Genomic DNA, 23074 nt, shown 5'->3' on the forward strand with positions numbered 1-23074 from the left:
ATCATCGTCATGAGATGTGATTTTAAATCCAAATCTTGCTTTTCCAGTGTGTTGGGATTTTCATTTGCTTTGGTGGGAGAACTGGGCTCTGATGATGCCAAGTACTCTTGGTTTCTATTGGTTAGGTTCCTGAGCTTGCCTCTCGCCATCTGGTTGTCTCTGGTGTTAGCTGTTTTGCTGTCTCTGACAGTGGCTTGACCCTCTATTAAGCCTATGTGTCAGCACTCCTGGAGACTGGCTTTCTCCCAGCAGGATCTGTGTACAGACAGCTGTGTCACAGGTCAGCTCTGGGTGCAGTTGGAAACCAGAAGGATCTTCTCTCAGACTACTCCTGGGTTCCTATGTCCAGAGGGCTCCTGGAGGGTTCCTCTTGGGCCAGGAATGTGAGCAGAAGTGGAGGTCTCCCCTGAGCTCTCAGGATTGTCCACACTTCTGAAAGTCCAGCTCTCTCTCCCATAGGATTTGGGTACAGGGAGTTGTAGGACCAGGTCAGCTCCAGACGCAGGCCAAAGCTTAACTTTTTACTGAAAAAAATCAAAAATCAAAAACAAAACAAAACAAAAAAAAAAGATTCTCCCATGCTAGGGGTTACAGATTGCTCCAAAAATCAATCAACAAAAAATTAGACCACAAAAGGTACACATCGATAGGGATCAATTGCAGACTCTTAATGATTTTTAAAAATTAGTGGGAGATATTAACTGGCTAAAGTCTATAATTAGATTAAATATATGAGTTAAATAATTTGTTTCAAACATTACAAGGAGATTCAAATTTAAACAGTCCAAGATATCTAATAGCTAAAGCAAAAGAAAAAAAAAAGAGTTAACTCTAATAAAACAAACACTACAAGAGGCATATGTGAATCAAATTGATCCTAAACTTAATTATATTCTGGTTATTTTACCTTCAACTCATTCTCCTACTGGGCTCATTATATAAAGAAAAGATAGTATTATACAATAAATTTTCTAGGCTTATAAATAAAATAAAAAATTAAAGACATGAGAAAAATTAATTATAAAAGGTAAAATAAAATTATTTTAATTATCAGAAACAGATCCGGCCAAAATTGTAGTTACTCTTACAAATTATAAGATTATGTCATTATGGGTGATCAATAAAAATTGACAAAGAACTGATAACAAGTCCTTGGGTAAAATTACTAACAATTATTCAAAAAGTAAATGTATACAGTTTATAAAAAAGACATTTGTCCACATACTGTAAAAAAAAAAAAAAAACACCAATTCCCAAGGCACCAACATTTTATACTGATACATACAAAATGGGTATGATAGATTGCAAGTCAGACAAAATAAGGTGATCAAAATTCCATATACATCAGTTCAAAAATCAAAATTATATGTAATACTTACGGTATTATTAGATTATCCTGAATCTCTTAACTTTAATTACTAATTCTTTATATGCAAAAAGGAGTTGTTTTACATATAGAGATAATTAAATTTGTACCCGATAACTCAAATTTAACCTTGTTATTTATACAATTAAAACAAGTCATCAAAAGTAAAAATTATCTATTATACATTACTCATACTTGCTCTCATACAGGTTTGCCCGGTCCATTAACTAAAAAAATACTAATTTTAAAAATTATGCTAAAAAGCTTCCAATTTCCATGAAAAACATATTAACAAAATTGTTTTAAAAGTTTTAAAAATGTTTCCATCATTAAGCAACAAACCAAAAAATAATAATAAAAATGTGCTATATGTTCTCTATACAACCAAACTCTATTACCTGCTGATCACAACCCCAGGAGGTACCAAAAAATGACATTTGGCAGATGGATGTTTCCCATTTTACAGAATTTGGAAAACAAAGGTATATACACCATACCATTGACAAATACTTAGGGTTTCAATGGGCAACTGCTTTAAGTTCTGAAAAGACTGACTGTGTAGTTACACATTATTCGAAATAAGGGCAATTATGGGGATACCTGTATAATTCAACCTGACAATTCTCCCCCATGTGTATCCAATAAGATGAAGCAATTCTTTGCATATTACAATATAAACGAGATTACTGGAATATCACATAATACCACAGGACAAGCAGTTATAGAAAGAGCCAATTATACCTTACAAGAGATGCTTATTAAACAAAAAGGGAGAGTAAAAAACCCCAGGAACAAATAATGCTTTGTTAATGTTGGTTAAAAAAAAAAAAAAAAGAACAACAGCAGCTGAGAGACACTGGGTTACCAAAAACAAAACAAAACAAAAAACTGAGGAACTAGGCCAAACAATATACTATAAAGATGTGCTAACATCTTTATGGTGGAATCCTGCAGTGGTTTTAAGATGAAGACATGGTTATGTTTATGTATCTAGAGGGAATGAAAAAATATGGTTACCAACAAAACTTATAAAAATTAGGTCTTACCAGGGAAAACCTCTTATCAGCTGAGACATGAATGTCTTCACAAATAGCCCAAGTGATTCACTCTCTGACTGTCTTTATTACTAATTTCTCCAAAACATACGTGCAAACCAACTTCAAAAGGGCTAACCCAAATGATCGATCACACGGACTTGACAGAATACAGAGACTAGACAGACAACACAGGGTCTTGACAAACAACACCGACTTGAGAGACAACACTGAGACTGGATAATGCAAAAACTGCTAGCTTTTTTAAAACTAACCATTCCCATTTCCTCTGGCTCAAAACAAACAAACAAAAAAAAATCATCACTCCAATTCAGCAAAAATCAAGTATGTATAAAAGTACTATTGTCCTTTAAGTTGGGATTGCTTTGTTCATTTGATGTGTTATGGTTGTTACTATCTAGGATGGTAGGTTGTTTTGGTTAATTATTGTATACTGATAGAAATTTAACGTTTTGTTGTTTGACTATCATGCACATAGGCTGATTGTTTAAGGTGTTTTGTAAAGTTCTAGTTTTATGGTTCTTATGATTGTTTCTATTAAGTATAGATTAATATTGTTTTTAAAAAGGTATTTTTTTTTTAAACAGAAAGGGGGACATAAAGTGAAATGTTCTAGCTTCTTTGGAGAGTCAGCTGTGTCATAAGATGGGGGGGCTATCTTATGTTTTTGCTGAAGCGGACACATGGGAGGATGTTTGGCTGAGAACACAAACATGGTGTTTTTCTGGAAGCTACCTGAAAAGGAGGCATGTGATGTTTTGCTACAGCGGACACTTGAGAAAACATGTGATGTTTGAAAAGGGCATAAATATAACCCAACAGACAGTGGAGAACACTGTGTGGTATTGGTTTGCCTTGCCACTCTTTGCTGACCACTGTTTTTCATGACTTCATAGAGAGAAATGCACCAAAGAACTTCTGGTTCTGTTCCATCAGCTTCTTGCTAATTTCATGGCCCCAGGCCAATTGGCAGAACCTCATGGTTTCTTCTGGATCAAACTCCCATTGCTGATTCGTGAATGGTGTTTATGAGTTGATCGAGCTACTGCTGCTGATTTGTGTGAACTGAACTGCTGACTCCTTGATAATATAGATTGGATTCACTCCAAAGAACTATTTCTAAACAGGTCCACGTTCTCCTTTGCCCTACTAACCTTTCCTTTCCACTACCTCTGGTGGGTGGTGGGCTAGAAGAAAGGTTATAACTTTTAAGTACACTTACTAAAGTACATTTTGAAAAATGTAAGTCTACACTTTTTACTAATGCTTTGTCTCATTATGAGCAGAAAATGAACCTTGGCAAACAAAACAAAACAAAACAAAACAAAACTTGCAGTCACTTTTGGGGGAAAGAACAACAGATACTCCCCAAAACAAACGAGTAATTTCACTTTATGAAAAGAACTACTTAAATCCTCCTTTATATTGTAAAGGACAGCAATTTCTGGCACCCCTCATCCTATACTGATGCAAAGATATCAGGAAAGGGAGGTTATAAGTCAGGAAAAAATAAGTAGAGTGGTTCCGAAGCCATATGGTTCCGTTCAAAAATCAAAGTTATATGGATGGACATTTGAAACTTTTAGGTCCATGGTCCTGTTATTTGGGGGAGTCCCAAAACTAGGGGGAAAAAAAGGAAAGATTCCAGGGAAATGAGGACAGATCCCATTCTCAGGAATAGATAGGTAGGGAAACTCAGGCTGTTGGTTGACAATATTGATCTAGGACCTATGCTGCCTCTGAAGTCCATGAAGGTGCCTATGGTCCGTGCTTTGGCCAAGAGCCATATTAATATCTATGGTCTCAGCTGCTGTTGGAGAGCATGTGTAGGTTTGTTGTCCATGCTGCTAACAGAAGCCATGTGGATGTCTGTAGTCCAAGGTTTCATCAGAAACCGTATAGAAGTCCATATCCCACGAAGAACATGTTGATGCCCATCGACTGTGTTACCATTGGAGGCCATGTGGATGCTGGTGGTCTGTACTCCTGCTTGAAACTGAGGTGATGTACATGGACTGGACTGCTTACCAAGATATATGAGTATCTATGGCCTATGGCCCAGAGGCCACATTGATATCTGGGGCCTGTGCTACCACCAAGAACCATGATAGTGTCCGTGGCCCATACTGGAAAAGAGGTCCATGTTGACGTCTGTGGTCTGTACTACCACCAGAGGTTATATTGATGTCCATGGTCCAAGCAGTTGCCAGAAACAAAGTGGAAGTCCATAATCCATGTTCTAGCTAACTGTAAAGTACAAGGAAGCTACTTTTACAGTGGTATTAATGAGTGCAGACTCTCAGTTGAGAGAACTATAAAAGGTTTCTGTAACCCCTAACTCCATCACCACCACCACCACCATCCCGCCGATCGAAAAAGGAACAGCCTAGAAAGAAAGCCATCAAAGAGAACACTTTTAAACTTTAGGTAAGAATGCTGAAGTATAGATCTCCAAAACCAATAGTTTGTGGCAGGAGTGAAGATAGGGAAGGACTTTAGTTTTCTTTAAGGAGCTGGCTACTGGGGGGAGGGGGAGATATTAACCATCCTCCAGTAAGTATACAGTCAACGCAAATTAGACCTGTGTTGTTTTGTTTTTCTTCTTCTTTCTTCTTTAGGGGGACTAGAGGGAGGTAACAAGGTTTGGGGGCAGACCTGGGAAGACTAGAAAGGGTATATTATATGAAATTCCAAAATAATAAAAGTATTGTGTCGGGGGGGAATAAAAAAAATTTAATGGGGCAAAATCTTCTGAAAGCATTTCAGAAGCACACAGAAGCCATGTCCCAGAAGGAGTGGAAGCTTCATCTCATGCTGGAAACTGAACTTGGTAGTGTAACAATCACCCAGGTAATACTGGTTTTAAAGGTTTGAAGGGGTCATGGAACATAGCTGAGGCCTGATTTTTTTTTTTTTTTTTTTTTTTTTGGGCAGGACTAGAGTCCTTCAAGGGAGGCAGGAAGAGGCCATTACTGAAGATGCAGACTCAGTTGCAGTAGAAGGCCCAGGATTGTCGAGGTCATGGAGAGAAATGAAGGCTTAGTACTATATGGCTGGGTCAGGGAACTTGAAGATAGCCCAGAAGAAGCTGACAGAAGTGGAGTAGGAGACCCTAGCTCTTTAGAGATAGTAGTGCCAAGAGAACAGCCAAGGACAGCAACGGTGGAGTAGGCCTCAGCCTATGAGATAAACTGCACGTCCTTGCAACTGGCAGTTCCCAAGAAGTAAAGCTGTCTAAACCCTTTGGAGTCTGGAGCATCATGAAAGGGTCTCAGATATCAAACACAAAACTTTGTACACTGTTGAATTTGGATTTTTATTTTATTTGATTGTGACTATGCAAGCCCTAGTTCTTCCCTCTCAGGGTAAAAACATTTTAACTTCTTTGTCTTTAGTTTTGTTCTTGTGTTGTCTTACATGCACCCAGAGTTAGAAAGACTGGGTATTTCAGAGAAATTTTAGAATTTAAAGAGCCTTTGTAGTTTGAAAACGGCTAGGCATTTTTAAAAGATCAGACATTTAAAGTGTTGAAAATTTTAAAGCCTGTGGGACTTTTAAAAGCTGGAATGTTTTACACTGTCATATTAATATAACATGACACCATGGACAAACAAGAAGGGTTGTGGCTTGGAAAGTGCTGTGTTGGAGTATCAAATTGACAAGGGGTAGATTACTATAGTTGGTTTTCATATTAACTAGATACAAACTAGGATCATCTGGGAAGAAGGAATCGCAATCCAGAAAATATCACTATATGACTGGCTTGTAGGCAAGTCTACAGGTAATTTTCTTGAATGACGGTTGATGTGGGAGAACTGCCCACTGTGGGTGGTGCTAACCCTGACTCATCCTGGGTTGTATAAGAAAGGAAGTTGAGTAAGATATGGGGAGCAAGCCAGGAATCCATGTTCCCCCATGGCATCTGCATCAGTCCCTGCCTTGAGTTCCTCCCCTGACTGAGAGTGTAAGCAAAATAAACCCTTTATTTTCCAAGTTGCTTTGGTCAGTGTTTTATCACAGCAACAGAAAAGTAACTAAGCCACTAACTTTGAAGTCAGTTTGTAATTATCCATAAGTAATATTCTAAGATTACTAAAATTAACATATTGAAATTACTTAACATTGACTGAGAGAAAAGTGGGGCATACCATCTGGAATAGTTATGGTCAGAATATTTCAGCTAAAATTCAGGTATTTAGAATTCAGCATTAAGATTACATAGGTTAGAAAACTGAGACCGTCTAAACAGAGGTAAAAGAAGAAAATGAGCTACTGGTTTTAAAAATAAAACTCTTACCTTTCCTACCATTTTGCTTAAGGATCAGACGACAGCAGAACTAACCCATCTCCCAGACTGTGCTGATGCATAAGACAGCCATTTGATAATCTCAACAAAAGGTCACAACTTCCTACCATTATGCACTGCATAGGAACAGATTTCGGACGCTGACTTATAAAGTATTAGGAATAAAACAACCATTACTAGATTATGATCACTTATTTATAGGCTTAAATGAAGTCACAATTTTATTGGGAAAATCTAGATCTAAGCCTATGATTTTCATCAGAGACCAAACTGAAGTGGCAAAAATGTTTTAGTGGTGGAAAAAGAATATGAGTGGGTAATAGGAAAGTAGAATGCACAGCACAGCATGTTGGGGAAGCAAGGGTCACATTTTTTATAGATTTGTAGTGGTGTGTGTGTGTGTGTGTGTGTGTGTGTTCAACATATTTTTATTTGCAAGTAGACTGATTGAAAAGCATACAGACTTATATGTGACTTTTTAATAAAAGTTTCTGCCATCATATTATTCACATCCAGGTTTCCACAGGTCTGGACTCTTCTTCCTACAGATGGAGATGAGACTACTTCATTGAAAAACCAGAACGAGACAAAACCTGAGCACAGTCAGGTTGTCTTAGGCTTAAGAGTTTCTGGGTTTCGTCCTTGGAGGAGTTGAGGATCTTCCCAAGGCCTCGGACCACGAATATTCTTCCAGTTTTCAAAAGTGGAGTCCTTTATTTTCTACAGAGCCACAAAGTTAAATATATTAGTTCAAAAGCCCAGTGGCTTTGACTGACATATCACTAAGTGATGAGAAAATCAAGAAAAACCCAACAGGCTCAAGGACAAGTTCAGCAATAAAGCAACTCCAAGCCAATCTCAGGGACTTCCTGGGTTTAGAACTTTACTCGCTTGCTACAGAAAGATGTTACATCTACCTTTCCCCATAATAATATGCTCATAGTGGCAGAAGGAGTTTATACTCTGTTTCTAAAAGCACAAAGGAAAAGAGGAGACTGGGAAAACAGGAGTAAATGTGAAGCTGTCCTAGTGTGGCAACAGCTGAAAGGCTTGTGTGGGTCAGAGTGGAAAACAGAAGAACTAAGGTGCAGACCCTGGCATCTTCACAAGGAAGGCTACGACCAAAGCACCTTGTTCTGCAACCAGGGAAATGACATTGGGCTTCAGAATGAAGCCATTCTCCTCTGGTAACCTGAAGAAAAGCACTCATCCTAGGCAGAACCATTCAACTACACTCTGGTGCACCATATCTTCCCTCAGTCTTAAAGCACAGGGAGGAGTCTGGAGAAAAGGGGTAGACAGAAGAGCTCCTTTATCCTCTCCAATAGTCACTTTTATATATCTGCTTCTGTTCTGAAATAACTGAGGGAAGAAAAACTGCTATTAAGATCAATGGGTAATTTATATCCAAAAATGGAGAAAGTGATGTAAGTTTTCCTTGATGTTTAGATACAAAGTATTTACTTTTACTAAAGAACCATACAATCTTTACCAAGTAGCAGAGGCCATCTTGGCGTCGTCTCTCTTATAAGTGATTGCTAAAAGGCAAGACAAAATATTCTATAATAGGCTCTTAACTTTTATGATTCCTAAAAGAACTATACAGAAAACCTATTCCCAGATAAGCCTTCAATAGCACCAACTGCCTGCACAGTGCTCACTTCCTCAGGCACATAGTCCAAGGTTTCAACAAAGGATGGGAAAAGAGGAAGTGAAAGCATTTTTCTTGAAAAGTTAGGAGTGAGGGTTGGGGATTTAGCTCAGTGGTAGAGCGCTTGCCTAGCAAGCGCAAGGCCCTGGGTTCGGTCCCCAGCTCCGGAAAAAAAAGAAAAGAAAAAAAAAAAAAGAAAAGTTAGGAGTGTATGTTAAATATATATGGATGCACAAAATGCTATTAACTTAGCATAACTATTTTCCAGTATGGTTATGAAATTATCTAAAGCAGCAGTTCTCAACATCCCAAATGCCACACCATTTATTATAATCCCTCATGCTGGGTGATCCCTCAATCACAAAATCATTTTTGTTGCTAATTCCTAAACGTATTTTGATACTATTATGAACAGAAATGTAAATATCTGATTTTTCCAGTGATCTTAAAGGGGTCACAACCTGTAGGATGAGAACTACTTATCTAAAGAGGTATTTTAGTTTGTTTCTTTGTTTTTCTGAGACAGAGTCTATATAGCCCAGGCTAGCCTTGAACTCACTATGAAGCCTAAGTTGGCTTTGAACTACCAGCAATCCTAGTGCCTTGGTGTCTTAGTTAGGGTTTTACTGCTGTGAACAGACACCGTGACCAAGGCAACTCTTATAAGGACAACATTTAATTGGGGCCGGCTTACAGGTTCAGAGGCTCAGTCCATTATCAAGGCAGGAGCATGGCAGCATCTAGGCAGGCATGGTGCAGGAGGAACTGAGAGTTTTACATTTTCATCTGAAGGCTGCTAGGAGAAGACTGACTTCCTGACAGTTCTGACAAGGCTATTAAAACCCATACCCACAGTGACACACCTACTCCAACAAGGCCACACCCACTCAGGAGGCTACACATCCTAATAGTGCCACTCAAGCATATACAAATCACCACACTTGGCCTCCCTAAATACTGGCATAGCAAATATGTGCCACCATTCCTGGCAAAAAGTAATCACCATTATTCAGATATGTTAAGGTATACATGATTAGAATTTAAAATAACTCTTAAGATGTGAGGCAAAGTTGATAAGACATTGTCATGGGAACATATTGTGTTTAGAGTCCATTTACAGGAAAGATTCCTTGTAGAAAATCTACAAAATGTGTGTTTGGCTGCCTGTCAGGCTGAACACACATGCTAGGCAAGACTCAAGCCTCACTGTCTAATACCCAGTGCTATAGGGCTTATTGAGGAACTCGGGACATAGTGAGGAAATGAGTTAATAACTGCTCTCCATCCCTGCCAAGGACATACCTCCCATCAGGATTCTCTTGCTACCCTGACATCCAGCTAAGACACTCAAGAACAAAACTTACTTTTGGCTCACAGCACCAAATTTAAAACCAAACCCTGGCAACACCCGCGCGCGCGCACGTGTGTGTGTGTGTGTGTGTGTGTGTGTGTGTGTGTGTGTGTGTGTGTGTGTGTTGGAGAGGCACTTAAAAAATGAGGCCTACTGAACTACTGAGTCACTGGACACAGGAAGCAACAGAACTTACCATCCTGGATTCTCCATACAAAACAACAAAAAGCTTAGAGATATAAAGCACTGTACTGGTGAAGCTTACCTGAAAAACTTCCCAGCACTTCTGGTTCCAAATTTAAGATAATTTACCAAATACCACAAATTCAGATTAATTTTTTTTCTTCACCATTAATTTATCTTGAGAAACAGAAACAGTCTGACTAATGAGAATGTTACAAAACATAGAATATTAACATACTATACCTCATACTCTGACTCTAAAGTTATTTTATTCACTTTCAATTTTTTCTCCAATTCAGGATCAATCTGTAGAAAAGAAAAAAAGAACATTTATCATTTAATTCTTTTACATTCATTTTTCACTTTTAAAAGTCATAGGAGAGACTGAAAGAACAGTCATCCCGAGACTGCCCCACCTAGGGATCCATGCCATTTACAGACACCAAACCCTGACGCTATTGTTGACGCATATGTTGAAGAAGAGCATGCTGACAGGAGCCTGGTACATCTGTCCTCTGAGAGGCTCTGCCAGCATCTGACGAATACAGATGCAGATACTCACAGCCAACCATCGGACTGAGCATAGGGACCTCAAGGCAAGAGTTAGGGGAAGGACAGAAGGAGCTGAAGATGTTTGCAACCACATAGGAAGAACAACAATATCAACTAACTAGAACCCCCACTCCCACCCTCATCCCCCAAGAACTCCCAGGGACTAAACCTCCAACCAAAGAGTACAAATGAGTGGGTCCATGGTTCTTGCTATATATGTAGCCTTTTCTGGAATGGGAGGGGAGGCCTTTGGTCCTGTGGAGACTTGAAACACCAGCCAGCATAGGGGATGCTAGAGCAGTTAAGGCAGGAGTGGGTGGGTAGGTGGGAGAGCACCCTCTAAAGGACAGATGATTTGCAGAGGGGAGAACAGAAAGGGGGACATTTGAAATGTAAATAAAATAAACCAATAAAAAAGAGAGTATATAATCTCAAAAAAAAAAAAAAGAAAAAAGAAAAAAAGTCATAGGAGAGCTGAGCCTGGTGGCACGGGCCTTTAGTCCCAGCACTGAGGAGGCAGAAATAGGAGATCTCTATGAATCTAAGGCCAGCCAAGGACACAGTGAGACCCTGTACAAACAAACAAAGTCACAAGATAAATAGATAAGAAAGTTCAACTGATTTAAAGCATATGTCAAAATCTCTAATATCAACTGTGATAATTAATGCATAGTGATAACTAGTATATAACTCCAGCCACTGACATACATTGAGGAATTGTCTACTAGGCATTTGACATGTACATACACTGTTTAATGCTCACAAAACCTAGAAGATTAACACAAATTTTATCATCCTTACTACAGGTATAGAAAGCAGGACACAGGACATTGAATAACTTGTGAAAGACACATGTGTTGGTATTAAACATTGGCCCTCTGCCTCCAGAGGCAACATTATTCACCCACAGCCAGGACAGAAATATTTAAAATGTTACTATATAATGCACTTGAAAATAAAAGAACCTTTTCCACAGACCGAATAAAGAGTTAGAAATGTAGGGCTCCATACTGGCACATTAAAATTCATGTCTGTTACCTGTGTGTGACAAAAACGAGTGTAACTGGTGAATAAACGAGACACAGGACACAGACTCAATGAGTATGAGTGACTTAACATTAACAAAGTACTGAGCCAGGGCTTTGATCCCAAAATTCCACTAGAATGATGTATAGATGGAGACAAATGTGACAAATCGCAAAAGGAAAATTATGACAAGTAGATCTAAAAATCCCAGCGCATAAATAAATTGCTTATCTGTTTAATAGTGTGTATTTATATATTTATATACTACCTATCTCACTAGGCATTTACATAGTATGGAAAGCTATGAACTTGCAAATATAACACTCTTGCCTTTCAGCACAGAAAACCAAGTTGAAAAGCTGAATCCTTAGACCTCTTACAATCTGACAAAACAAAACAATCTTTTCCAGAATCTTATCAGTGCTATTGGTCATGTGCCATTTCTGCCATATCAGCAAACACTGTCCTATTGTATGACATTTCCATAAGGTATCCTCTCCTGCTTCTATTTCTATTCAAAGTGAGATTTATAAATAAATAAATAAATAAATAAATAAATAAATAAATAAATAAATAAATGACTCAATTAAGTCTTCAGTTTGGGGTTTCCTAAGAGCTGAGAATTGGAGTTGAAACTCATTTTCCCTCAGCTGTACTTGCCAAGCCTGGAACAAGTACAGAATCATAACCAAGGGTTCATGTTACAACTAGCTATCTCATGCTTGCTCTCATATATGATATAAGTAAAAGGATTATTAGAAATGTGCACTGGGAATGGAGAGAGGAAGAAGTGGAGACAAGAAATAGCATTAAGAGTGTGGTGGTTTGAATGTGCTTGGCCCATAGGAAATGGCACTATTAGGAGGTGTGGCCTTGTTAGCGGCCATGTGTCACTGTGGAGGTGGACTTTAGGGTTCTATGCTGAAGCTCCACCCAATGTGAAAGAGAGTCCTCTCCTGGCTGCCTTTGTATCAAGATGTACAACTCTCAGATCCTCCAGCACCATTTGTGACTACACACTGATGTGCTTCCTGCCACAATGAATCTCTGAACCTATAAACTAGCCCCAATTAAATGTTATGCTTTGATTTGCCCTAGTCCTGGTGTCTCTTTATAAGAATAAAACCCTAACTAAGACAAGGGTAGAGAATCTTATCAAAGCACATTACATACATGTAAATGGAAAGCACATTACAAACATGTAAAGTACATGGAAATGTCATAATGAAGCCTGTTACTTTGTACAGTTTATATGGTAAGTTAAAAAGAAGAGGAGCCAAGGTTGGAAACCAGGAAGATGTTGCTACTGGGGGCTAGAGAAATCACCACCCAAGGCTACAAAGACAAAAGCAGAAAGCAAATGACGTGACAGGGTTTACCTCTCCCTAGGGAATTACTAAATTGTTGTTATTAAATTAGTAATTACTAAATTCCTAAATTCTAAACTCCACAAAACAAGAGTATATAGCTAAGCTGAAAATCTCTGAAAGTAGAGCTGAATTTCATGGTATACTAATTAAAAGTCATGTGGAGTCAGGTCTTAAGAACAAGGAAGAAGCTGAAATGCACTAAAGCTAACTGTAACTCCAACCAAGCCAGGACCCAGCTCATACCCAAGTGTTAAGGGCACCAGCCCCCGCTCTGCCTGCCAGGAAAACAATGATAAACTGTTTCTGAAGGAAAGCAATATCATCTAGAACCTTTACAGCTACCTATAAACAATAATCAATATTTAACTGAAAATAATCATAAGGCATATTCAAAGACATAATCATATAATAAAAAATGGAGAAAAATGGATAATTATATCCTTATGGGAGATGAGACTTTTACATAATTATAATTCATAAAGTGTTTAAGTCACCAAAGAGGGAAAAAATGAGTAAAATATGACATTATAAAAACTTTCTGTAGAGTATTAAATACATGATAAAAGAATTAAATGAACAGTTTAGAAGTAAAAAAAAATGTGTATTAAGTCAAAGTTAAAAGAACAGGGTTAGTAAGAAATCCATCATAACAAAAGGCAGATTTAGTAATTAGCAGACAAAATGGTAGAGAGAATCCAGGGACGAGTATATACACAAAAAGAGCTAAGTGCAGATTAGTAATCTATTCTGCAGTGCACACAGGCCATGAACTCACACAGTTTAAGAGAATACTCTACAGCTCTTCCAGCTCATGAACTTGGACACAGTGCAATAGTACACCTTATGGATGCTAAAGTCCCATGTAGGAAGCAGAGAGAAAACTGAGGTAAAAACAAAGACAATTTCATAAAACATCAATCTTTTGTTTTAGGTACCCCATGGTTTTGCTTAAAATTCTTGAAGAATCCAAATGACAGTTTGAAACTCCAGTTTTTTTCCACATTAAAGTGCCTAAGAGTTAAGAAAAACATTTCTTGCTTCCATGATTCAATATTAATCCTTCTCCCCACTCACTGTACTGGAGGTCAAACCCAGGGCTTGCTGGATGTCAGGCAAGTGCTCTATCACTCAGTTTGATCTCCAGGCCAAGCTATCACTGTATATAAAATAATACAAAGCTAGACCCTTGATAAGACTGAACAAGACCAACCGTGTTCCTGCTGGGCAAAAACATGTCTAGTATCAGAATTTCCCCTGTTGGTCACCACTAGGCTATATTTAGTTTTACCTCATAAATTGAAAAAATAAAATTTTAATAAGTTTTGTAGACCAGTCAAATAAATACTGTGATATATAAGTGTTGTGTATGCACAAGCCAACTCAGCATTTACTATCTGAGGTTAAGCATTGGTGTTTTAAGGTGAACCAATTTAGGACTGACTTCTAAGTCCTTGCCCGTTTCTTCCTGGACACGTAGGATCCAGTCTTCTTATGGGCTTTCATCCCGTAGCCAATACACCCAACTGCAATTTCTTTCCTCATATCATGCAGTCTGCTGTCTTGGTTATTTAACTCCCTAATGTAGCTGCATGTCCCCTTTTCATCTGTCATTACAGTAGCAGAGTTACTTAGCTTTCTTTTCCAGTGATGTCTGGATCACATCAGCACTACTGTTATGATTATTCTTATTTTCATTATCTGATCTTGAAAATGGAGTCACAATATTTACATTGAATATTAAGCTGGTACTCTCTTGCCACAAAGCACAATAGATAGGCAAGTCAAAGACTGTTCTAGTCACATGTACCTGACCTACACACCTAGTCATAGTGCTTTGTGGAACCCTGCAATGGAGCATCCATTAGCATAGTGCTCATGCTGGCACATAAAGGTATAGTATACATTACTTAGAAAAGCCTTCAAATATCAAGTGTGTGCTCCCTCTCCCCAAATTATAGCACATTTCTCATTTAATGAACCAGACTTATGTAACATCTAGCACAAATCTGAGAGTGAATGTGTAATTACAGAGGGTAAAAATCCTAGCTCTATCCTGGCATACCTACATGACTGTGTGCAGAATAGTATAGCTTTCTGGGCCTTTGTTTTCACACCTGTAAAACAGAGGTCCTAGTAGCTCCTACAATAATACAGATGCTATAAAAAGATAGGTATCTTCATTTATAATAAAACATTTTATTTTAGTATCAGCTACTAATGAGAAGTGGTGATATACTTATAGCATCAGGGGCATTACAGTAGAATAGCTGATTTATAGTTAGAGAAGGGAAACTATTGATGCATGTTCTTTAATTCCTTAAAAATCCAAAATCAACTACATCTGAGAATATGTGTGGAGAGGAACAATATTAAGTAAATACAGAGAGAACTTTTCCCGAATGCTTGAGTGACTCACTTCCATGGACTCACATTAGTGATATTTTAAACGAAAAAAGGTGCAAAGACCAGCTATTGGGTTTGCAAGACAAGACAGATTAAAATTTCTAAGTCAACTGTGCATATAATTCTTCTACACAAGTTAAACACCAATTATAGTTCTTACCTTCTCCCCACCCCCGCCCCCGCCCCGGGAGCTAAGGACCAAACCCAGGGCTTTGCACTTGCTAGGCAAGCGCTCTACCACTGAACTAAATCCCCAACCCCTACAGTTCTTACCTTAATTGTCACAGCATCATATCGGATTTGTGAAAATTCGCGAAGACCAAAAGAACCACCAACAACCAGCAACTGAAACAAAGGAAGAGAGCGGCTACGTGAAGCAGAAGGGCAGCTCTGACTGGCTACATTCAGTCAAACAATGCCTAGACAGACTAGGAACCACCTAGATTATTTTTCCTAGAAAATTTCTCATTTTTAAAAAGCAGATGTGCTGGGGACTACCTTCAAAGGCATGCTGGTGACACCTGAAACCTGAACAAATATTAAACCCTAAATACACTATGTTTTTTTCTCTATATAAATACATACAACAAAATTTACTTTTCTATTTATTTATTTATTTATTTATTTATTTATTTATTTATTTATTTATTTTATGTATGTGAGTACAGCAGCTGTCTTCAGACACCCCAGAAGAGGGCATCAGATCCCATTACAGATGGTTGTGAGCCACCATGTGGTTGCTGGGAATTGAACTCAGGATCTCTGGAAGAGCAGTCAGAGCTCTTAACCACTGAGCCATCTCTCCAGCCCACAAAGTTTAATTTTCGAATAGGCACAATAAGATTAGCAACAATAACTAATAATAAGGTACAACAATGGCAATATATTGCAATAAATGCCATTAAAAGCTTATGGATTTCTTACATCTGGAATTTTCCATGGGATATTTCCTCCTTTTTTTTTTTTTTTTTTTTTTGCTCAACAACAGATAAGATGCAGCAAGTGAAATGTCAGTAAAAGAGGCTGGCCACTGTACTATGCTGGGAAACCTCTAAGATCATAATTGAATGTTGTAAATCAGTACTATATATGTATTTGCCTTTTTTATTTACTTTTTTTTAGATAGAGTGTGTTGATTTGAATAAGAATGGCCCCCACAAGCTCATATATTTGAATGCTTAGTGATCAGTAATTGGCACTATTTGTAAGCATTAGGAGGTGTGGTCTTGATGGAGAAAGTGTATCACTGGGGGGTGGTCTTCGAGGTGTCAGAGCCCAGAGAGCACTCTCTTCCTGCTGCCTGCAGATCTAGATGTCCAATTATCTCCCCAGCAGCGTGTTTGCCACTGCTCCTCTCTACGATGACAATGGACTGAACCTCTGAAACTGTAAGCCAGCCCCCAGTTAAATGTTTTCCTCTGTAAGAGTTGCCATGGCCATGGTATCTCCTCAGGTCAGTAGAAACCAAGGTCTCATTAGCCAAGAGGACCTTGAATTTGGTATGTGCCTGAGGATCACCTTGACCTTCCGATTCCCCTCTGCCAAACTCAAGAGGACATAAAAGCACAGCCAACTAAATGATAGCCTACTGTTACGTAGTTTGAAGAGGCGTTGTCTCTGTACTTAAATCTCTTTTAGAGATTTATGTATCCTTAAAAGGTAAACAAACAGAAATGCCACTGGTGAACTAACTGATCAGACTAAGTTAAAAAAACACCAATCTCCTAACCCTATCCAATTAAGTTATTTTTGTAGGGGTTGTTTGTTTGTTTGTTTGTTTGTCTGTCTATAAATATTTACTGCAGATGTAGCAGGATAGAACTCTTTGAATCTCTTTGGGTTCTGAGTGCTGTTTGATTCATGAGTCACCTTTGATCACACAGAATCTATAAAATTAGTTTTGCTTGAAATTTTTATTTTTTTAAGATTTATTTTAGTATTTGTGCATGCATCCATCCATCTATCCATGCATGCATGCATATGTGTATATGTGCAAGTATGTGTCTATTTATGTGCCAATACATGTGGATGACTGTAGAAGTCAGAAGAGGGCAGGAGATCTCCTGGAGCAGGAGTTATAGGCAGTCGTGAGCAGCCAGATAGAGCTGCTGGGAAACTCTGGTCCTCTGAAAGAGCAGCAAGTACTCTTAATCAGGGAACTACCTTTCTCATCCCTTGAGTTTTTAATACTGTAACTACATAGGGTACAAAACCTGGGAATAAAACTCTGGCCTTGTCTGTAGAATTTCTTTCAACTTTATGACTTTGCAAAATTGGACATTTCTAAACCCTGCCTTTTATTTTCTTAAGAGATTATAAAAGAGTCTTGAAGCATATGCCACATTTTTCTGGACGCAGAAACCCCTTCAAAGAGCTTCCAAACTGCTACTACCATTTACCAAAGACTGAGTTGGCTACAATTCTCACATCAGAGGTGAATAAGTTAAGCCATTAGGAGCAAAAAGCTTAATTTCTGTATCACTGCTTAAATAATGAAACAGAAAAAGTATCAAAACATAAAATATAAATTAAAAATCTGAGGTTCACAAGAGCAACAGAACTTCACCAGTGTAACTTTAAAACTTCTGACAAAATGAAAAACAAAACCAAATAAACTCAGAAGGTAACAAATGGGGAGAAGCATCTGTGACGTGTGTCCATGCACAGGATGAGGGGTGAAAAGCAAAACAAAACAAAAAAAAAAAATCATTAAGATTCAGAGTTTCTGCGTTCACTAGATCAGTGGCTCGATTAGAGCAACTGTTCTGCCTTACCTTCGATGCTTTTCTTCTAACAGCATTCTTTCCTCCTGTTTCCTCTCTTGCAATCTAGAGATTTACCTCTCAGGTTTTAGGGCCCTTCATTAAGCCCCATGATTTCTAGGTAAACAGTAGCCACAGTAAAAGTTTACATGTAACAAATATACACATAAAGTAGTCTTAGCACTTTTTTTTTTAAAGCTATTTGGGATACATAAGACCAAATCAAAATGGCTGCTTTAATACATATATAATATGTAATTATGTGGTATATATATTTAACATGTAGCAATAACAATTAAAGAAAAAGTCATGAAATTGAAAGGGAAAAAAAGAAGCTGGAGGGGGAGAGGTGGAGATGAAAAGGATGTAATCACAGGGCTTATCTATTAAAGTCTCAAAATATGCATTAGTTTTAAATAAAAAGAAAGCTATTTTGCATAAATACAAGGGGTGTGTGTGTGTGTGTGTGTGTGTGTGTGTGTGTGTGCATGAAGCAAACAGAAATGAATGACTAGCTACATATCTATAAGGTAAAAAGGTCATTATGAATAACTTCATCTGAAGAACTTGCTTTTGTGACATGACTGGAGGCGTCCTTACTGTGCCAAAACAAACCAACTATGCGTTATAAAATAGAAAAGAAGAGCCTCGGAACTCAAAGGAGGGTTTCTCAAATTGGACATAGAAAGTGCTCTTTCCTTAACTTGTGGAAGGGCATCTGGAAAACAAATTAGGCATAAGAGCTTTGTCGAGACAGAGCTCCAGGGTATGCCTTCGTAAGACAAGACTGATATGACCATTTAAAAACTGACCAAGAAAGGAATTTCCATCTGTGAAGGAGCCCCTTTCTTGTTGGTTAGCTCCGAAAATAGGGCAGGGTACTGAGTCTACATAGAAAGCCTTGCCCTGAGATTTTTTTTTTCCTTTCTATAACATCTTGACTTTTATGATTTTTGAACGAAAATCAAATTAGCTTCCCATGTGATTGCAAGTCAGTAAATAAAATCTGTGTTTTTGAACGGCAGAGGAACTTGCAAGGAAACAAATTTTGCACATGCCTTGTCTGCATGAATTGCTGTCATCTTATAAAAAACAAATGCTCACACCAAAACTCTTAAAGCAGATTGCAGAACTCCCTAATTATCAAAACAAAATCCAGATACATCAAAAACGACTTAAAAAAAAAAAAAACTACGTTCCTAAAGATCAATCTTTCTTTTAGCAGTGCTTAAATACAAAAGCCTCCCCGGAACTTCACATGTGCCAAGAACTACGCCAAGTAAAATGTGTTATGTTTTTAAAAGCTTTTGTTTATTTTCTTTAATTTAATGTCGGAGTATGCTAAAGAAAATTAACTTATCACTGATCAAACAACAATTTGATTAGTCTTCTTGCCAAATCTCAACGTCTAACCCAGGAAAGCTGCTGTAAAACGGGAATAGTAACACGCACGTTCACGAAGGGAAAGGAAACTGGAGAACCCAAGGTACACTTCTGAGCGTGAACTAAGAAAAAAAAAAAAAAAACCTAAAAGCTCACGTCTCTCTCAGTACCTGTGTAGCACAGACCCCAGTCAGCAGTATGCTGAAGACAGCACCAACCTGCCAGTCAGACATGGAGGACCCGTCCCTACCGTGGACCCAGCCCCGCTCCGCTCCGGCCACAGACACTCACCAACATGGGAACTCCATAGCGAAGGGTCTTGTTCTTACGCAGAGCGCGCAACACAGCGGGCGCAACCATGGCAGAAACTGCGGCCGATTTAGCCGCCTCCGCAGAGACCCCAACGCCGGCCGGAACACCTCTTAGGAGAAGTTGTAGACTCAGCGCTGGCTTTGGGAGCTAGGTCCTCACCTGACAGACCTCCATGATTGAAACTTAATCCATTAGTCTTAACATACTCCCGCTTCCTCCCTCCCCCGGAAGTCGAGGCCGTTGAGTTTTGGTTCCGGGTCGCAGGGTACGCCGGGTGCAATTTGGTTTTTCAGCTTGGAAGACCTGTAGTTCGCATATTCTGGATCTTGACGGGCGTCTTCTAGCTCAATAAAATCAGCTAAAGGGCGGGAATGGTTCTAAAGTTAATGCACAAGTAGCACCAGGTTAATGAAGACTTTTAAAGTCATGGCTCGTCCGTTGTAACTGAACGTTTTTAAAATTTTTTTTATTGTTATTTATTTACATTTCAAATGTTAACCCCCCTTCCCAGTTTCTCCTCCGCAAACCCCCTATCCCACCCCCTTCCCCTGCTTCTATGAGGGTCCTCACTCACCTACTCACATCCCGCCTCACTGCTCTAGCATTACCCTTGCTGGGACAATCAAGCCTTCACAGGACCAAGGGCCTACCTTCCCATTGATGGCAGACAAGGCCATCCTCTGCTACATATGCAGTTGGAGCCATGGGTCCCTCCATGTGTACTCTTTGGTTGGTGGTTTAGTCCCTGTGAACTCGAGAAGGGGGTAGGGGGTGGGGCGTCTGGTTGGTTGATATTGTTGTTCTTCCTATGGGGTTGCAAACCCCTTCAGCTCCTTCAGTCCTTTCTCTAACTCCTCCATCAGATTCCCCTTGCTCAGAGCGATGGTTAGCTGCAAACATCCGCTTCTGTTTTTGTCAGGCTCTGGCAGAGCCTCTCAGGAGACAGCTATATCAGGCACCTGTCAACAAGCATTTCTTGGCATCAGCAATAGCGACTGGGTTTGGTGGCTGCATATGGGATGGATTCCCCAGGTGGGGCAGTCTCTGGATGGCCTTTCCTTTAGCCTCTGCTTCCACTCTTTGTCCCTGTATTTCCTTTAGACAGGAGCAATTCTGGGTTAAAATTTTTGAGAAAAGTGGGTGGCCCCGTCCCTCAACCGGGGGTCATGCCTAACCTCTGGATATGGTCTCTACAGGTTCTCTCTCCCCTTTGTTGGGTATTTCAGTTAATGTCATCCTGGTAGGGTTCTGGGAGCCTCTTGCTTTCCTGGCGTCTGGGACTTTCTGTTGGCTACCCCCAGTTCACCATCCCCCATTGCTACATACCTCTGTTCAATTTCCTGAACCTCTGTACATCTCCGTCTTCTCCCACACCTGATCCTGCCACACACACACACACACACAGCAATTTCCTCTCCCCCTCTTCTCTTCCTTCCAAGTCCCTCCCACCAGCTACCTCCTGTGATTATTTTGGTTCCCCTTCTAAGTAGAACTGAAGCATCCACATGTTGGTCTTCCTTCTTCTTGAGCTTCATTTGGTCTGTGAGTTGTATCTTGGGTATTCAGAGCCTTTTTCCTAATATCCACTTATCAGTGAGTACACACCATGTGTGTTCTTTTGTGACCAGGTTAACTCACTCAGAATGCTGTTTTAGTTCCATCCTTTTGCCTGTGAGTTTCATGAAGTCCTATACCTAATGAATGCCTGTTTTTCATTGGCTATGAAACCACAGCTTGTTTGTGTGCCTCTGGATGACTCAAGAAACATGGAAACAAAAAAGAAGAAACAGGCCATCTAATAGGGACACAAACTCAAAAGTATGGTAGCTTAGGTGAACAAAATACCCACCTTGTCATTTTCCAGGAAAACTTTGCATCTGCCTCTGCCTCTCCGATGCCACCAAAACCCTTCTGGAGTAACCTCACAAGTTGTGTCCACGTGAGCTACACGTCTCCTTAAATTTAGACTAACATCTATGTCAGGGGGAAAGAGGGCATAGAGGCAAAAGGGAGAGAGCATGATCTTAAATTAATCTTACACAGCACTGAAAGACAGGTTTATACATAATGAAAAGATCCTCTTGGCTTTGCCTTCACTGTCTCTACAATTTTCATAGCAAGCTTTAAAACGATTTGTACGAAGACTTCATTCAGTCTGTTAACGTTTTATTGTGGTGGTTGTTTGGTTGGTTGGCTGGTTGGCTGGCTGGCTGGCTGGCTGGCTGGCTGGCTGGCTGGCTGGCTGGCTGGCTGGCTGGCTGGCTGGCTGGCTGGCTGGCTGTTTGGTTGGTTGACTGGCTGGCTGGCTGGCTGGCTGGCTGGCTGGCTGGCTGGCTGGCTGGCTGGCTGGCTGGCTGGCTGGCTGGCTGGCTGGTTGGTTGGCTGGTTGGTTGGTTGACTGGCTGGCTGGCTGGCTGGCTGGCTGGCTGGCTGGCTGGCTGGCTGGCTGGCTGGCTGGCTGGCTGGCTGGCTGGTTGGCTGGTTGGTTGGTTGGCTGGCTGGCTGGCTGGCTGGCTGGCTGGCTGGCTGGTTGGTTGGCTGGTTGGTTGGTTGACTGGCTGGCTGGCTGGCTGGCTGGCTGGCTGGCTGGCTGGCTGGCTGGCTGGCTGGCTGGCTGGCTGGCTGGCTGGCTGTTTGGTTGGTTGGCTGGCTGGCTGGCTGGCTGGCTGGCTGGCTGGCTGGCTGGCTGGCTGGCTGGCTGGCTGGCTGTTTGGTTGGTTGGCTGGTTTTGCCACTTTTCATTCCATACTCCATCCTGGAAGACATAATATTCCTTACCAAATATGCCATGAATTTACACACCTCCAATTTTCACCTCCTGGGACATAGTACTTGAAGTCCACTGTACTCTATAGGCCACATCAATTATTCCCTCTTCGGAGCTCCAGGAGACTTTGGCTTCTAACTTACTGCACTGTGTACTGTGTGTCAATGTATAAACACATTGCTACTGTTACTAGCATACAAACATGAAAGCAGGAGGACAGCAGCAATAATTCAGAGTTTGGATTTTAATATTGAGGAAAAGACATAATTTGCATGAAACCGAAGGAAACTTGGCTGTGTCCAGGAAAACCTTTCTTAAAGTAAGACTTTTGTCAATCCTTCCCCCCAACACCACCCCCACTGCGTTTCTCCACTTGACTGTAGAAGAGAGATCTGCAAACACGGGAATGAAGTAGTGGAAGGGTGAGCATTTTTAAATTGAGAGGTTAAACAACACAATCAGAAGTACTAGAAGAAAATTTTGTAGATATACTAAGAATATTCTGGATCAGGATTTAGGATTAAATGGATAGGTTTATAATAACAAGTTTGCTATAAATTATGAATGGTGTAACCTTTGGAGCTGGT

At 39.8% G+C, this 23074-nt stretch overlaps 1 protein-coding gene across 2 annotated transcripts; it reads right to left on the reverse strand.

The window, feature by feature from the left end:
* Positions 1–1018: 1018 nt before the first annotated feature.
* Positions 1019–19924, reverse strand: Cox16 (cytochrome c oxidase assembly factor COX16). Of its 2 annotated transcripts, none has more exons than XM_087551857.1 (4): positions 19700–19924; positions 15537–15608; positions 10156–10218; positions 1019–4668 (listed from the first exon to the last, which is right to left on the reverse strand). In XM_087551857.1, the coding sequence occupies exons 1-4, from the start codon at positions 19766–19768 to the stop codon at positions 4585–4587; spliced, it is 288 nt and encodes a 95-aa protein (XP_087407983.1). In that variant the 5' UTR covers positions 19769–19924; the 3' UTR covers positions 1019–4584.
* Positions 19925–23074: the final 3150 nt, after the last annotated feature.

Source organism: Rattus norvegicus, chromosome 6, assembly GCF_021556685.1.
Source record: "Rattus norvegicus strain SHRSP/BbbUtx chromosome 6, alternate assembly SHRSP_T2T, whole genome shotgun sequence".
Taxonomy (NCBI): Eukaryota; Metazoa; Chordata; class Mammalia; order Rodentia; family Muridae; genus Rattus; species Rattus norvegicus.

What these genes read in the sequence shown, in the direction of transcription:
- Cox16 (XM_087551857.1), bottom strand. Translation starts at nt 19,768, where the DNA reads ATGGTTGCGCCCGCTGTGTTGCGCGCTCTGCGTAAGAACAAGACCCTT. An exon ending in GCTATGGAGTTCCCATGTTG is followed by an intron (nt 15,609 to 19,699) that starts GTGAGTGTCTGT and finishes CCTTTGTTTCAG; the next exon opens with TTGCTGGTTGTTGGTGGTTC. An exon ending in ATGATGCTGTGACAATTAAG is followed by an intron (nt 10,219 to 15,536) that starts GTAAGAACTGTA and finishes TCTTTTCTACAG; the next exon opens with ATTGATCCTGAATTGGAGAA.